Source organism: Micropterus salmoides, unplaced genomic scaffold (assembly GCF_014851395.1).
Source record: "Micropterus salmoides isolate LMB-PRFRI ecotype aquatic unplaced genomic scaffold, ASM1485139v1 Ms_hic_scaffold_1, whole genome shotgun sequence".
NCBI classification, from domain to species: Eukaryota; Metazoa; Chordata; class Actinopteri; order Centrarchiformes; family Centrarchidae; genus Micropterus; species Micropterus salmoides.
The window spans coordinates 24,472,562-24,490,645 of NW_024040040.1; the positions used below are offsets into that span (position 1 = coordinate 24,472,562).

At 41.9% G+C, this 18,084-nt stretch overlaps 1 protein-coding gene across 1 annotated transcript in view; it reads left to right on the forward strand.

Annotated features, from left to right (window-relative positions):
• The window catches only part of LOC119918435 (collagen alpha-1(XXI) chain-like), a 101,111-nt gene extending 84,292 nt beyond the window's left edge, over positions 1-16,819 (forward strand). Inside the window, exons 17-20 of the mRNA XM_038739223.1 lie at positions 1,193-1,246; positions 14,513-14,566; positions 15,392-15,445; positions 16,748-16,819. Of these exons, the coding sequence (XP_038595151.1) occupies positions 1,193-1,246; positions 14,513-14,566; positions 15,392-15,445; positions 16,748-16,819 (234 nt within the window). The remainder of the gene's footprint in view (positions 1-1,192; positions 1,247-14,512; positions 14,567-15,391; positions 15,446-16,747) is intronic.
• Positions 16,820-18,084: the final 1,265 nt, after the last annotated feature.

The following is an 18,084-nucleotide window of genomic DNA, read 5'->3' on the forward strand; positions in this document are numbered from 1 at the left end:
CGAACCCAAACTGGAACCTGGTTCCACAAGACAGGAGCTTGATAGCTGAACGCTCTGGCTCCTAGTCTACTTTTGGAGACTCTAGGAACCACAAGTAACCCTGCATTCTGTGAGCGCAGTGCTCTGGTGGGGTAGTAAGGTACTATGAGCTCTTTAAGATAAGATGGTGCCTGACCATTAAGAGCTTTGTAGGTAAGAAGAATGATTTTAAATTCTATTCTGGATTTTACAGGAAGCCAATGCAGAGAAGCTAAGACAGGAGAAATATGATCTCTTTTCCTGGTTCCTGTCAGAACACGTGCTGCAGCATTCTGATTGAGCTGAATCTGAGTCTTAATGGACTTTTTCGAGCAGCCTGATAATAAGGAATTGCAGTAATCCAGCCTAGAAGTAACAAATGCATGGACTAGTTTTTCTGCATCAGGATGTTCCTGATTTTTGCAATATTACATAGGTGAAAAAAGGTGGTACTTGAAATTTGCTTGATGTGAGACTTGAACAACATATCCTGATCAAAGATAACTCCAAGATTCCTCACAGTGGTGCTGGGGGCGAGGGCGATGCCATCCAGAGAAACTATATCTTTGGATAATGTGTCACGGAGGTGCTTGGGCCCTAGAACAATAACTTCAGTTTTATCTGAGTTTAACATTAGAAAATTACAGGTCATCCAGGTTTTAACATCTTGAAGCATATATAAAGTGAAGAGGATTGGTCCAAGCACAGATCCTTGTGGAACTCCATTACTAACTTCGGCGTGCATGGAGGATTCATTGTTAACATGTAAAAACTGAAATCATTCTGATAAATAGGACTTAAACCAGCTTAGAGCAGTTCCTTTAATGCCAATTAAATGTTCCAGTCTCTGTAATAGGATCAGATGGTCAATGGTATCAAATGCAGCACTAAGATCTAATAAAACCAGTACAGAGACAAGTCCTTTGTGTGATGCAATTAGGAGGTCATTAGTAATTTTCACCAGTGAAATGAAATGAAAAAAGTTATACTATATATCACTACATTGTGGAAACTGCTTTGCAGCCATAATTTCATGAATCGACAGATTAATCAATAATGAAAATAATAGGGCGTCCAGGGAAGCGGGCCCAAAGGGTCCTCAGGTAGAATGTGACCTTTGGTTTATGTTGGTGACTTAAAGTCATTCCCGTCTGTGTTCTTGAATATCTTTTAGGGAGAGAGAGGGCTGCCTGGGCCACAAGGACCACCTGGAATAAAGGGAACACTGGTTGGTAGAACATCATCAATCTTTTAATTTTCTTCAACAGCTGAAATGATTCAGCTCAAGTTAATATTATGCAAGACAACACTAATTTATAATCATGAAGAAAGTTGGAAAGCATGGAAAGGTTTAAATGTGAGATATCATCAAAGCACATGCAAATAATGATTTCTGTGCATTTCTGATTGATTGCTCACATGGGTTGTTGTGGTCCACCATAACTCCATTACCGACCCACATGGCCAGACACACATGGGACCTGAATAGACTTAGCAGGTTACTGCAGGATCCATATGTTAGCCTGTAGGTTAAGAAATTTTAATTTTAAAGAATTTTAGTGGGATAGCAATAGACTAGTGTGTATCAGTGAGTTTAGATTTGGTCTCAGTAGCCTGCCCTACCTATGGATCTCAGATGACTTGATCTTGAATTTGGAGCACCGCTGCAGAGACCTTGGTGGATAGATGCCCAGTATTGTTATGCCATTTTTTTATTCTTTATAATTTTATTTTATTATTTAAGCTCTATGGGATCCACACATTTATAGGATATTCCCAGTTGTTACCTATATAACAAGTGGGTAACAGGCTCCACCTGTTTTCAGATGCAGTATTTTCTCCTAGACTCTTAGTCCACACATAAAATGGCTCACATTACCATCTCTGCAGTGGGCTCATAATGAGATCATTAATCTAGCACAGGCACCATATGAGTGCATTTGGTTTATTTAGCAGTACTATTAAGGTGGTGAATTGCTGTTAATTTAGGACCAAAGTCAGATGAGTGTGTGTAGGGTTACGGCTGTACACACAGTAAGGGCACCCCCCTCTGGTAAACAAGATTACACACAGCCAGATACAACTAACAGCAGAGCATGGTGAATCCACAGTCCTCCATGGTGATCACTGGACAGGGTGTTTATCACTCTACTGCCCTCCTGTGGTCACAGTGAGACAGTACAGATAGATTGAGTGAAGAGTGAACCCTGAATGGAAAGGCATTTACAGGTGCTGGTCATATAATTAGAATATCATCAAAAAGTTGATTTATTTCAGTAATTCCATTCAAAAAGTAAAACTTGTATAATGTATACTGTACATTCATTCCACACAGACTGATATATTTCAAGTGTTCATTCCTTTTAATTTTGATGATTATAACTGACAACTAATGAAAACCCCAAAATCAGTATCTCAGAAAATTAGAATATTGTGAAAAGGTTCAATATTGAAGACACCTGGTGCCACACTCTAATCAGCTAATTAACTCAAAACACCTGCAAAGGCATTTAAATGGTCTCTCAGTCTAGTTCTGTAGGCTACACAATCATGGGGAAGACTGCTGACTTGACAGCTGTCCAAAAGACGACCATTGACACCTTGCACAAGGAGGGCAAGACACAAAAGGTCATTGCTAAAGAGGCTGGCTGTTCACAGAGCTCTGTGTCCAAGCACATTAATAGAGAGGCGAAGGGATAGAAAAGATGTAGTAGAAAAAAGTGTACAAGCCATAGGGATAACCACACCTTGGAGAGTATTGTGAAACAAAACCCATTGAAAAATGTGGGGGAGATTCACAAAGAGTGGACTGCAGCTGGAGTCGGTGCTTCAAGAACCACCACGCACAGACGTATGCAAGACATGGGTTTCAGCTGTCGCATTCCTTGTTTCAAGCCACTCTTGAACAAGACACAGCATCAGAAGCGTCTCGCCTGGGCTAAAGACAAAAAGGACTGGACTGCTGCTGAGTGGTCCAAAGTTATGTTCTCTGATTTTGCATTTCCTTTGGAAATAAAGGACTCAGAGTCTGGAGGAAGAGAGGAGAGGCACAGAATCCACATTGCTTGAAGTCCAGTGTAAAGTTTCCACAGTCAGTGATGGTTTGGGGTGCCATGTCATCTGCTGGTGTTGGTCCACTGTGTTTTCTGAGGTCCAAGGTCAATGCAGCCGTCTAGCAGGAAGTTTTAGAGCACTTCATGCTTCCTGCTGCTGACCAACTTTATGGAGATGCAGATTTCATTTTCCAACAGGACTTGGCACCTGCACACAGTGCCAAAGCTACCAGTACCTGGTTTAAGGACCATGGTATCCCTGTTCTTTATTGGGCAGCAAACTCGCCTGACCTTAACCCTATAGAAAATCTATGGGGTATTGTGAAGAGGAAGATGCGATACGCCAGACCCAACAATGCAGAAGAGCTGAAGGCCACGATCAGAGCAACCTGGGCTCTGATAACACCTGAGCAGTGCCACAGACTGATCGACTCCATGCCACGCCGCATTGTTGCAGTAATTCAGACAAAAGGAGCCCCAACTAAGTATTGAGTGCTGAACATGCTCATACTTTTCATGTTCATACTTTTCAGTTGGCCAACATTTCTAAAAATCCTTTTTTTGTATTGGTCTTGAGTAATATTCTAATTTTCAGAGATACTGAATTTGGTTGTCAGTTTTAATCATCACAATTAAATGAAAAAAACATTTGAAATATATCAGTCTGTGTGTAATGAATGAATATAATATCCAAGTTTCACTTTTTGAATGGAGTTAAAAAGCATCTAAAAGCCAGTGGAGGCTGCTGCATAGATGAACATGCACAGAGGTCACCTTTCCACAACCACAGCTTCAACTTTTAATCTTCATCCCCCTCTTTCTATTCCGGTCAGTAGAACAGACTGCTGCGATGACGCTATGCCTGCAGTGGGTCTGAGTCAGGAGACGGAGGTGTCTAGGCAACCACATACAATCATGTGATAATAAATGTACATTTAAGTCTAAGTGTCAGTTGACCCAACCAATACAAATCATTGACATTATAGATTTCATATCTGTCACAATCACTTTACACAGATCAGATTTAGTTCTGGACTGTAAACATCTGATACTTTCACTAACCCAAAGAGCTCAGGTGCAAAAGTCGTGTAACACAGATGAAATGATCTAGGTTTAAAAATAGGAAAAGCCTATAAAAATCTGAATGAGAGTGATTTTATTCTTGAAATGCAACTTGAGAGATTATCTAAGGATTTTAAAGGGTTAAAATTCAGTTACCAGGGCAAAATAGACCGACAGGTTAGTTTGGCCAATCAGCTGACAGCAGGTAGGCCCGCCCACCTGCTCCCGTGTCTCTGGGAGCGAGCGAAAGTTTTTTGTTTTTTTCCGCTGCTGTGTGTGTGGAGAGACAGAAGTGCTATGCTGCTGTAGAGGATGAAAACTGTGAAAAACGGAGAAACCTGGAGAAAATACAGCTAAAAACGAACTACACTGAGGCTAACTTCAACACTACAAATGTGGTAGCTAACTGCTGTAAGACTGTAGTTGTAAGTTCAGTGTTTAGATATAGCGTTTGAGACGACTACTAGCAGCGTCTGTAGCTTTGATGTCTGTAGAATTCCCCGCGATGTACAGTCTTTGCTGATTCAAGAGCGAGAAGACCTTGTGGCTTTACTGGGCGCCGCCATTTTGGGTGTGTATGTCCAGCCGCTCTGGTGAAATCGGTCAGGTTTTTTTTGTGTGTGCGTGTCTTATTCCATTGTCTGGATTGGATCTGATGAAAACTTGCAAATAGCAAAACTTTTCATCTTCAATGCCTTTAGAAGGCACAGCACAAATTTGAAGTCGGTCGGACTAAATCCCTAGGAGGAGTTCGTTAAAGTACGAAATGTGTAAATCATCCAAAATTTGACGTAAAATTCAAAATGGCCGACTTCCTGTTGGTTTTAGGGCATCGCTCCAAGAGACTTTTTTGTGCGTCTGGACAAGATACACGTACCACAGAAAATTTGTGCACGTAGGTGAAACGTGCGGCGGGGGCTGCTTCGTTAAAAGTCACTTCCTGTTGCCAGAAGGTGGCGCTATGACTGTGGGTGAATTTCGGCATGTACATGTGTTCAGGGCGGGACTCTCATCCTACATGTACAGTTTGGTCCAGATGTGAGCATATACACTGAAGTTACGACAACTTCCGTGTCATGGCGAAGAGCTGATCTTTGACGCCACTCCACGGACACGCCCATTGACGAAAACTTGCAAATAGCACAACTTTTCATCTTCAATGCCTTTAGAAGGCACAGCAAACATTTGAGGTCGGTCGGACTAAATCCCTAGGAGGAGTTCGTTAAAGTACGAAGTGTGTAAATCATCCAAAATTTGACGTAAAATTCAAAATGGCTGACTTCCTGTTGGGTTTAGGCTATGGCTCCAAGAGACATTTTTGTGCGTCTGGACAAGATACACGTACCACAGAAAATTCGTGCATGTAGGTGAAACGTGCGGCGGAGGCTGCTTCGTTAAAGGTCACTTTCTGTTGCCAGCAGGTGGCGCTATGACTGTGGGTGAATGTCGGCATGTACATGTGTTCAGGGCGGGACTCTCATCCTACATGTACAGTTTGGTCCAGATGTGAGCATGTACACTGAAGTTACAACAACTTCCTGTTTCATTGCGAATCATCGACGCCACGGACACGCCCATTGACGAAAACGCGCAAATAGCACAACTTTTCATCGTCAATGCCTTTAGAAGGCACAGCACAAATTTGACGTCGATCCGACTAAATCCCTAGGAGGAGTTCGTTAAAGTACGAAGTGTGTAAATCATCCAAAATGGCCGTAAAATTCAAAATGGCCGACTTCCTGTTGACTTTAGGCTATGGGTTCTTGAGGCTTTTTTGTGCGTCTTGATACGATACATGTCCCCAGAAAATTTCGTACATGTAGGTTGAACGTGAACGAGGGGCTAATCATTTCCAATTTTCTAGGTGGCGCTAGCGAGTCATTTTGCCACGCCCATGTGCGAAACTTGTAGAATACGAAATTTTCACCGGTTCTGACATGTTTGCAAATTTTGGTGAGTTTTCGAGTATGTTTAGGCCATGTCATTTGGGCCTACTTTGCAGAAAAAAATAAAAAAATAAAAAAAATAAAAATACTCCGAGCAAATCAATAGGGACCTCGCACGGTCGTGCTCGGGCCCTAATAATCCGAGCAAATTCAATAGGGACCTCGCACGGTCGTGCTCGGCCCTAATTAGTAATAAATAAAGTTGAAGATTATAAGGGAGAATAAATAAATAAGGTAATTATAACAAAGGTGAATAAGTAAAGGCACTAATTAAAATATATACATTTGTCTCCTTGTATAATTTAATTAATACCAACATTTATTTATTACTTTATTTTTTGTGTATTTAATTGGAAGCTTATTTTTATTATTGCATTTATTTATTTCTGTATTTATTTCTGACTGTGTCAGGATCGGTCCTCCATAGCGGGTGGGAGAGTTATCAAGCACGTAAAGTTTGGTTCAGATGTTAGCATGTACACTGAAGTTACAACAACTTCCTGTGTCATGGCGAAGACTTGATCTTTGACGCCACGCCACGGACACACCCATTGACGAAAACTCGCAAATAGCACAACTTTTCATCTTCAATGCCTTTAGAAGGCACAGCACAAATTTGAGGTCGGTCGGACTAAATCCCTAGGAGGAGTTCGTTAAAGTACGAAGTGTGTAAATCATCCAAAATTTGACGTAAAATTCAAAATGGCCGACTTCCTGTTGATTTTAGGCTATGGCTCCAAGAGGCTTTTTTGTGCGTCTGGACAAGATACACGTACCACAGAAAATTCGTGCACGTAGGTAAAACGTGCGGCGGGGGCTGCTTCGTTAAAAGTCACTTCCTGTTGCCAGCAGGTGGCGCTATGACTGTCTGTGAATGTCAGCATGTACATGTGTTCAGGGCGGGACTCTCATCCTACATGTACAGTTTGGTCCAGATGTGAGCATGTACACTGAAGTTACGACAACTTCCGTGTCATGGCGAAGAGTTGATCTTTGACGCCACGCCACGGACACGCCCATTGACGAAAACTCGCAAATAGCACAACTTTTCATCGTCAATGCCTTTAGAAGGCACAGCAGAAATTTGACGTCGATCCGCTAAATCCCTAGGAGGAGTTCGTTAAAGTACGAAGTATGTAAATCATCCAAAAATGGCCATAAAATTCAAAATGGCCGACTTCCTGTTGACTTTAGGCTATGGGTTCTTGAGGCTTTTTTGTGCGTCTTGATACGATACATGTCCCCAGAAAATTTCGTACATGTAGGTTGAACGTGAACGAGGGCTAATCATTTCCAATTTTCTAGGTGGCGCTAGCGAGTCATTTTGCCACGCCCATGTGCGAAACTTGTAGAATACGAAATTTTTCACCGGTTCTGACATGTTTGCAAATTTTGGTGAGTTTTCGAGTATGTTAGGCCATGTCATTTGGGCCTACTTTGCAGAAAAAAAATAAATAATAAATTAAAGCTGCAAGCAGCGTTGGGCGGGCCCTCGCACTTGTAAGCGCGTCCGCGTGTGAGCCGGCCGAGTTGCATATTCTGGAGCTCTGCCGGTGCGGCTGTGAATTTCCTACGCGGTTATGTCGCCGCATGAAGGTGCTATAGTCACTTCCTGTGTCCCCTATGTGGAGCTACATAGCACTTGCCGCTATGAATATAAATCGGTATTGACGTGTAGATGTCTGGGGTCAGAGAGTTATCAAGCACGCAAAGTTTGGTTCAGATGTGAGCATGTACTCTGAACAATAATGTACCCAAACAATAAAATAAATTCCTTTTATATTTCCCTGCCTTGTTGTTTATGTGTACATACAGAGGAAGAATGTGATAACAGCACACATTTCATCGTTACTGTGTGCTGTACCGCAGTTCTGTGTCCATGCATGCAGCAAACTGAAAGCACTGTCTGTCGGAGCGTCTACGTGAAAAGAGAAGGAAGACATGGCTGGTAGTGTCTTCAGAGTTGTTAAACACCTCAGCGCACTGAAGGAAGCCATCTGACTGTGTGAGGGGCAAGATCGTTGATGTCTGCAGGCAGAGTAGGCCTAGAGCTCTCCTGTCTGACTGGTCCACCAATAGCAGAGAAGATGACCCCTTGAGACACAGCCCCTCCTCATTTGCATAATGAGGCAGAAATGCATACAGAAATTTAAAAAGGACAGGCAGAAATAAATACCATGGGTGAAAATAAATAAGGTAGAAAATACAAAGGAAGAATAAAACAGACAAAAATATTAAAACACACACATAAATAAATATATTAAAAAATTAGTATAAATAAAGTTGAAGATTATAAGGAGAATAAATAAATAAGGTAATTATAACAAAGGTGAATAAGTAAAGGCACTAATTAAAATATATACATTTATGTCTCCTTGTATAATTTAATTAATACAACATTTATTTATTTACTTTATTTTTTTGTGTATTTAATTGGAAGCTTATTTATTTATTGAGCATTTATTTATTTCTGTATTTATTTCTGACTGTGTCAGGATCGGTCCTCCATAGGGGTGGGAGAGTTATCAAGCACGTAAAGTTTGGTTCAGATGTTAGCATGTACACTGAAGTTACAACAACTTCCTGTGTCATGGCGAAGACTTGATCTTTGACGCCACGCCACGGACACGCCCATTGACGAAAACTCGCAAATAGCACAACTTTTCATCTTCAATGCCTTTAGAAGGCACAGCACAAATTTGAAGTCGGTCGGACTAAATCCCTAGGAGGAGTTCGTTAAAGTACGAAGTGTGTAAATCATCCAAAATTTGACGTAAAATTCAAAATGGCCGACTTCCTGTTGATTTTAGGGCATCGCTCCAAAGGCTTTTTTGTGCGTCTGGACAAGATACACGTACCACAGAAAATTCGTGCACGTAGGTGAAACGTGCGGCGGGGGCTGCTTCGTTAAAATCACTTCCTGTTGCCAGCAGGTGGCGCTATGACTGTGGGTGAATGTCAGCATGTACATGTGTTCAGGGCGGGACTCTCATCCTACATGTACAGTTTGGTCCAGATGTGAGCATGTACACTGAAGTTACGACAACTTCCGTGTCATGGCGAAGAGTTGATCTTTGACGCCACGCCACGGACACGCCCATTGACGAAAACTTGCAAATAGCACAACTTTTCATCTTCAATGCCTTTAGAAGGCACAGCAAAATTTGAGGTCGGTCGGACTAAATCCCTAGGAGGAGTTCGTTAAAGTACGAAGTGTGTAAATCATCCAAAATTTGACGTAAAATTCAAAATGGCCGACTTCCTGTTGGGTTTAGGCTATGGCTCCAAGAGACTTTTTTGTGCGTCTGGACAAGATACACGTACCACAGAAAATTCGTGCACGTAGGTGAAACGTGCGGCGGGGGCTGCTTCGTTAAAGGTCACTTTCTGTTGCCAGCAGGTGGCGCTATGACTGTGGGTGAATGTCGGCATGTACATGTGTTCAGGGCGGGACTCTCATCCTACATGTACAGTTTGGTCCAGATGTGAGCATGTACACTGAAGTTACAACAACTTCCTGTTTCATGCGAATCATCGACGCCACGGACACGCCCATTGACGAAAACGCGCAAATAGCACAACTTTTCATCGTCAATGCCTTTAGAAGGCACAGCAGAAATTTGACGTCGATCCGACTAAATCCCTAGGAGGAGTTCGTTAAAGTACGAAGTGTGTAAATCATCCAAAAATGGCCGTAAAATTCAAAATGGCCGACTTCCTGTTGACTTTAGGCTATGGGTTCTTGAGGCTTTTTTGTGCGTCTTGATGATACATGTCCCCAGAAAATTTCGTACATGTAGGTTGAACGTGAACGAGGGGCTAATTTTTTCCAATTTTCTAGGTGGCGCTAGCGAGTCATTTTGCAACGCCCATGTGCGAAACTTGTAGAATACGAAATTTTTCACCGGTTCTGACATGTTTGCAAATTTTGGTGAGTTTTCGAGTATGTTTAGGCCATGTCATTTGGCCTACTTTGCAGAAAAAAGAAAAAAAAAAAAAAAAAAAAAAATAATAATTAAAGCTGCAAGCAGCGTTGGGCGGGCCCTCGCACTTGTAAGCGCGTCCGCATGTGAGCCGGCCGAGTTGCATATTCTGGAGCTCTGCCGGTGCGGCTGTGAATTTGCTACGCGGTTATGACGCCGCATGAAGGTGCTATATGTCACTTCCTGTGTCCCCTATGTGGAGCTACATAGCACTTGCCGCTATGAATATAAATCGGTATTGGCGTGTAGATGTCTGCGGGGTGGGAGAGTTATCAAGCACGTAAAGTTTGTTTCAGATGTGAGCATGTACACTGAACAATAATGTACCCAAACAATAAAATAAATTCCTTTTATATTTCCCTGCCTTGTTGTTTATGTGTACATACAGGGAAGAATGTGAGAACAGCACACATTTCATCGTTACTGTGTTTCTGCTCCAGCCTGCCTAAAAGAAAAGGTTTTTGGGATTAAATGGACTTTTTTAGCTGCTGCAGTGCAGGATGAACTCAGAATAGACCCATTTCTCACCTTTATTATTCTAAACCATGCAACGAAGAAGAAGAAATGCATAATAAATCCTGGACAAAATCTGTCCACAAATACTGTACAGCATGTAGTCTAATGAACAAGACTTGTGTATAGCTGACTTGGGCAGTGAAATGTTTATTTTTTTAATTCATGTGGTCATAGTTGTCCACAACTCAAATCAGAATATAAGAAGAAATGTTTTATACCACCTCAAGAAGGCTTCCTATCAGAAAGGTAGGAAGGTATTTCAAATGTACAACTGCAGTACTTAAATCTAAGTAATTCCCTGACATTACTGTGTTACGCATAACGGTTTTATACTTCCTGTGAGTATAATCCAATCAATCTTATTTTCATACTGTATATCCTGTGTAATTTGATAAATTGTGTTGTATGTGGTGCTCGCATCGGGTAACTGAGACTTCATTGCCCTCTTCAGAGAAGACTCTGACTGCAACATGCGTCTTTGTAAAGAGAAAAGACAGAAAAAGTCTCTAACTCTGCCTGTCAGCTCGCTCTGCTCCGTTAAAACTGAATTTACCATACAGAATTGAATACGAGTGCTCCAGATTTAGCTGCAGCCAGCTGACCGTGTGCTTCTCCCTATACCGCAGTTCTGTGTCCATGCATGCAGCAAACTGAAAGCACTGTCTGTCGGAGCGTCTACGTGAAAAGAGAAGGAAGACATTGCTGGTAGTATTGTCTTCAGAGTTGTTAAACACCTCAGCGCACTGAAGGAAGCCATCTGACTGTGTGAGGGGCAAGATCGTTGATGTCTGCAGGCAGAGTAGGAGCTCTCCTGTCTGACTGGTCCACCAATAGCAGAGAAGATGACCCCTTGAGACACAGCCCCTCCTCATTTGCATAATGAGGCAGAAATGCATACAAAAATTTAAAAAGACAGGCAGAAATAAATACCATGGGTGAAATAAATAAGGTAAATAAATACAAAGGAAGAATAAAACAGACAAAAATATTAAACACACACATAAATAATACATTAAAAAATTAGTAATAAATAAAGTTGAATAACAAATAAGGTAATTATAACAAAGGTGAATAAGTAAAGGCACTAATTAAAATATATACATTTATGTCTCCTTGTATAATTTAATTACTACCTACATTTATTTATTTACTTTTTTTTGTGTATTTAATTGGATGCTTATTTATTTATTGAGCATTTATTTATTTCTGTATTTATTTCTGACTGTGTCAGGATCGGTCCTCCATAGCGGGGTGGAGAGTTATCAAGCACGTAAAGTTTGGTTCAGATGTGAGCATGTACACTGAAGTTACAACAACTTCCTGTGTCATGGCGAAGACTTGATTCTGACGCCACGCCACGGACACACCCATTGACGAAAACTCGCAAATAGCACAACTTTTCATCTTCAATGCCTTTAGAAGGCACAGCACAAATTTGAAGTCGTCGGACTAAATCCCTAGGAGGAGTTCGTTAAAGTACGAAGTGTGTAAATCATCCAAAATTTGACGTAAAATTCAAAATGGCCGACTTCCTGTTGATTTTAGGGCATCGCTCCAAGAGGCTTTTTTGTGCGTCTGGACAAGATACAGTACCACAGAAAATTCGTGCACGTAGGTAAACGTGCGGCGGGGGCTGCTTCGTTAAAAGTCACTTCCTGTTGCCAGCAGGTGGCGCTATGACTGTCTGTGAATGTCAGCATGTACATGTGTTCAGGGCGGGACTCTCATCCTACATGTACAGTTTGGTCCAGATGTGAGCATGTACACTGAAGTTACGACAACTTCCGTGTCATGGCGAAGAGTGATCTTTGACGCCACGCCACGGACACGCCCATTGACGAAAACTTGCAAATAGCACAACTTTTCATCTTCAATGCCTTTAGAAGGCACAGCAGAAATTTGAGGTCGGTCGGACTAAATCCCTAGGAGGAGTTCGTTAAAGTACGAAGTGTGTAAATCATCCAAAATTTGACGTAAAATTCAAAATGGCCGACTTCCTGTTGGGTTTAGGCTATGGCTCCAAGAGCTTTTTGTGCGTCTGGACAAGATACACGTACCACAGAAAATTCGTGCACGTAGGTGAAACGTGCGGCGGGGGCTGCTTCGTTAAAGGTCACTTTCTTGCCAGCAGGTGGCGCTATGACTGTGGGTGAATGTCGGCATGTACATGTGTTCAGGGCGGGACTCTCATCCTACATGTACAGTTTGGTCCAGATGTGAGCATGTACACTGAAGTTACAACAACTTCCTGTTTCATGGCGAATCATCGACGCCACGGACACGCCCATTGACGAAAACGCGCAAATAGCACAACTTTTCATCGTCAATGCCTTTAGAAGGCACAGCAGAATTTGACGTCGATCCGACTAAATCCCTAGGAGGAGTTCGTTAAAGTACGAAGTGTGTAAATCATCCAAAATGGCCGTAAAATTCAAAATGGCCGACTTCCTGTTGACTTTAGGCTATGGGTTCTTGAGGCTTTTTTGTGCGTTGATGATACATGTCCCCAGAAAATTTCGTACATGTAGGTTGAACGTGAAAGGGGCTAATTTTTCCAATTTTCTAGGTGGCGCTAGCGAGTCATTTTGCAACGCCCATGTGCGAAACTTGTAGAATACGAAATTTTTCACCGGTTCTGACATGTTTGCAAATTTTGGTGAGTTTTCGAATGTTTAGGCCATGTCATTTGGCCTACTTTGCAGAAAAAAAAAAAAAAAAAAAATATAATCCGAGCAAATTCAATAGGGACCTCGCACGGTCGTGCTCGGGCCCTAATAATCGAAATTCAATAGGGACCTCACACGGTCGTGCTCGGGCCCTAATAAATAATAATAATCGAGCAGATTCAATAGGGACCTCGCACGGTCGTGCTCGGGCCCTAAAAATAATCCGAGCAAATTCAATAGGGACCTCACACGGTCGTGCTCGGGCCCTAATAATAATCCGAGCAAATTCAATAGGGACCTCACACGGTCGTGCTCGGGCCCTAAAAATTATAATCCGAGCTAATTCAATAGGGACCTCACACGGTCGTGCTCGGGCCCTAATAATACAAACGTAACTGACCGTTTACTTAACAAACAGTGCTTGTCCAGTCATAGTGTGGCAACCATAACTTGTTTTATGAGGGTACGTGTGGTAAGAGAGACATTCTGTACATAAAGAGCAAAGGGATGCATTTTCTTTCACGAGCAAAGGTGTAAGGAACAGATGACTCAGTGTGCAGCCGGGGTAGCACCAGAGAGTTACCATCTTCACTGATTAAATTTGTTTTTTACATTACAGGTTGTGTTAAAAAGAAAGCCCCTTTCACAGCTAGCATATCCATGGTGCTATTTTACCTGTCAAAGCCAGCCATCAGAGCCTAGGCTAACGTTAGTAGCAATGCAAACTGTTTCTTACTCCTCTTCTCCTCTGTATGGTTCAGCAGGTAAAGATGACTTTCTCTTTCAGGCTTTAAGCACTGTATCACCATGTAAGTCCTTGTGTGTGGATCCAGTTTATTACTGGTTTTAAAATCTGTACAAGTCAGTCGGAGACGGTGTTTCTACCAACTCATGAGGCTTACGTTATCCCAATTAGCTAGATAGCTAGGGGGTTCGAAAATGACCAAGAATTTGGATCGGCAAATCCTCAAAGGGCGCAAACGTGGATGTTCATGAGAGTGTGTGTGTGTATGAGTGTGTGTCTGAGTGAGTGAGTGAGTGAGAGTGTGTGTGTGTGGTGTGTGTGTCTGTAAGTGTGTGGGTGTGTGAGGACCTGAGCCATCTCATTTCTCCTCAGTGCCTCCTGACTAAGCCGTCATGCACTCTGTCACATTCAGCCCAAAGCACTGTGTCTGTCTCTTTCATCTCATTCTCTCTCCCCCTCTCATTCCATTCCTCCCTCGTCCCTTCTCTCCCCTCCTTCTCCTTCAATGTCTCTCTCCACTCAGGGAATCCAGGGGCCTCGGGGGCCGCCCGGAGAGATCGGCCAAGAGGGTCCCAAGGTCTGTGCGTTGAACGTTCTAATTAGTTATTATGCTAATGTCCTGCTGCTCCCCAGCCACTCGGCTATTCTCAGTCTGTTCTAATGCCACTCCCTCCTCCCTGCTCGCTCTATGCTTCTGTAGTGAAACATACATTTTGTGAGAGGGAGTCGACTTGTTTGGAATCAAATTGCTGTTGTATATGATTAAGGACGGTGTTGTGTTACTTGTATTTCTCTCCTTCACAGAACAAGTTAAAAGTTCTACAGGCACTGATGAAAAGTTAACACTATTTTACTTAATGAGGAGCTTGTTACAGATTAAAGGGGGACTCAAGTGACCTGTAAAGTCTGTGGATGCCCTATTTTTCTTTGCAAAGACAAGCACAAGCAGCATGAGGACATGTTTGTGTTTCCCTGACCTTGAAATTACCTTGGAAATGCATTTTCCTGGCCTTTGGAATTGGCACACTCAACGCAACATGCGCTTGATTAAATTTTGCATAAGCAACAACTCCTAAAATTCTGACTGTAACATTTCGATAGTTTGTAAACAGCATCGTCATGAAGAAGTGATAAGAAAGCTGTAGAGCAGTGTTCTGTGCAACAGACTCACTAACTGGACATCATAACTATCGTGTAATAAATATATGACACAAGCAGATTCCACCAACGTAAATTCTGCTTTTGGCAGCACAGTATGTGTTTTCCGTACAGCAGTATAATGTTCGTACTCAGAACAGCTGATGCACCACTCACAACTTATCACAGCTGTTTAACAGGGAAGAGACCCGTAGAGATTTAGGAATATTGTCAGACAGATGTGGTGTGTGTGTGTTTCATTTAGGGGAAGTGTGGAGATCCAGGGGTTGCTGGTCCTCTTGGTCCACCAGGCCAGAAGGTGAGTGGAGCAGCAGATTATCAAGATTGTTTTCTTTAACCTCTGTCTGAACTGCTCTCCAGCTCTGCATCTTCCTTCCCTCTGTCGGTTTTTCTTTTTGCTGCCTTGTATTTTCTTTAATGTCTATATTGTTTTTATACCTTCTTTGAATAATTGCAGGCATTTACATCTACTAGTGTCGCTAGATAGATGTTTTTTGACAAGATTGTCTGGTTTTCAGACTTAGAGTGGGACAAACAGTAGTTAGCCTGATCTGTTTCTGAAGCTCATCTGTTTTATCCTTACACAAACTCAATTTATGGTTTTATTGACCATTGACTTATGTGCTCCAGCTATTTCTTGAGGAACAACAGGTATCCACCCACCCAGCACTTCTGTGTAACCTCTATGTTTGGTGAGCACAGGTTGTGAATTTGGTCTCTGTAGAGACAAGGTAGTTGAAAACCTGGCAACCTCCCGTGACGACCAGACTTTACGACTGTAGAGAGAGTTTCAGCACCATTTTCTCTGTACCTGTGTCCCACATTTCTTTACAGTTTGTGCATTCATGTGACTCTCCACAAAGCTCTGTGCTACAATCGTCTATCCCTTAGTCTTCACTTGCCAAAGCATCTACACTATTTGCACCTTTATTCCCCAGTCTGTTAGTCTATACTTACGGCCACATAAAAGTGACAAACACAACACGGCGGTCGGATTAGTGAGGGCACTGCTAATTCTCCCGGAGGGATCAGGGTGCGATCAGGGTGACAGCTTTTGTCCTTTCTCTTTTCTCCTTCTCTGACTGTCTGCCAGCCGCTTCTTCCAGTAGGATCCTGCTGATGAGCGTTAATTCTGCCCATAAATGTCTACCATTGTGGTTTTAAAAAGGGATCTGAGTTTTCACTGTTGTGCTTCTTTAACTACAGGTAGCCTTGGTAATTTTGAAGGTGCCATCCTTCAAAGCAGAAAGGGCTTTAGCTTTTTAGAAATGAAACCAATTTCATGAGTTAAAGACAGTTTTCACTCAAACAAATTTAAAAGCCATATTTACCCAGCACCTATTCTTCTTTTTCACTGCACCAGCCTGGGAAGTTGTTACATGTGAAGAATGGACCATGTCTCACACACACACACACACACACACCTGGAAACTCCTCAAGTTTGATATTTTGACCAGGTGTTAAATAAAATATGTCCTTTTTTTCTGCTAGATAAAGGTTTTCCATCTTGTGTGAAATAAATGGCCATTTGAGTTTGACCACATCATATGAATCTTTTCTTTTTTTGAATTCCATCATTAATAACATTTCACCACTGTAGGGTTTAACAGGGGAGCCAGGTTTTCCAGGGCTGCCAGGGGCCTCGGGGCTGGGGTTCAAGGTCACAAGGTGAGAGCCGATTCATTGAAAAACATACAGTACATGAACAGAGTAAGATAAAAGATGATTTGGTTCGGACTTAATGAAGTCTACAACTGGCAACAAAGGCCACACTTGATGAATGATTTATAGCACTGGCTGTCAGGAGTTTGTACATTTACCTGTTGTATGTAGACATGTTGACAGCTTAACATGGTACATACTTGGTAATGTATTATTCATGTTTTGCTTAGATGGCGTGATTAATTTGAACAGTACTGAAGGTTGTCCTTCAAACATGCTCAGGCAAGTCCAGTACAAACAGTCCTGATCTGGATCAAGCTGTTAACATGTTGTATGTTGTTTTCAGCAAAGTATGTCGTTAACAGGACACTGATGCTATGTTACTGTTAATTCATTAATTAATGATTCAGTGTCAGGCGACACTAGAGATGCTCACAAGTCTTTGAGCTAAAGTCTTAGTCAAGTCTCAAGTCACTTGTGCTTGTATCACCTGCTGCGTTCAATCCAGGCTGCTTAGAACACAACCTGTTTTTCACTTACCAAGTAGTGTGCAATGCAACTAATCAAAGGTTATAAATACTGTAAGTCACACATCCCCCAGACTCTCAAACCCAGGGTAATGTTAACTAAATACATCTGTAATGTTACATGATCAACAATAAACCTGTTTGCAGCCAACGTTAATAATTAACGTGATGGCAGCCAGCGGGATGTAAATGATTACGTTAATCAACCACCAAGTTGGCAAGCAAAGAAATGCTCGTTCATCTTTTCATAACGAACGACAGTCAGAGTTAACCTCCCGTAGGTTCAGGGACGTGCACAGGAATTTTGAAGGGCAGTTGCTCTGACCTGAAAAAAGGCACTAAAACAGTATCCAAATGTATTAACAATAAATGTCACACAAATACATATGAGAAAAAGAGTTCCTTATATTATTGTTTATTGTTTTTTTTAATCATTATTATTTTTTATTTTTTTTCCTTTTTTTTTTTTATTTGAAAATAATAATCTAGATTGAATTGACAGATGGGGAAAACTCGCTTCTAATAAAATATTAAATAAAAAACGCTTAGATTTCGGAAAAAAATACAATCCTTTTTTAACCTTTTGGCTTCCCGTACATTCAGTTGCGCTTCTAGCTCGTATTCACTTCTGTTGGTACGTATCACGTATGGTAACTGGGCAAAACTACGCATGATTTGTTGTAGTATGATTGCATAAAGGAAGGAAACAGGAATTCCGGTAGGAACAGAATCGACTGACGTGCAGGCA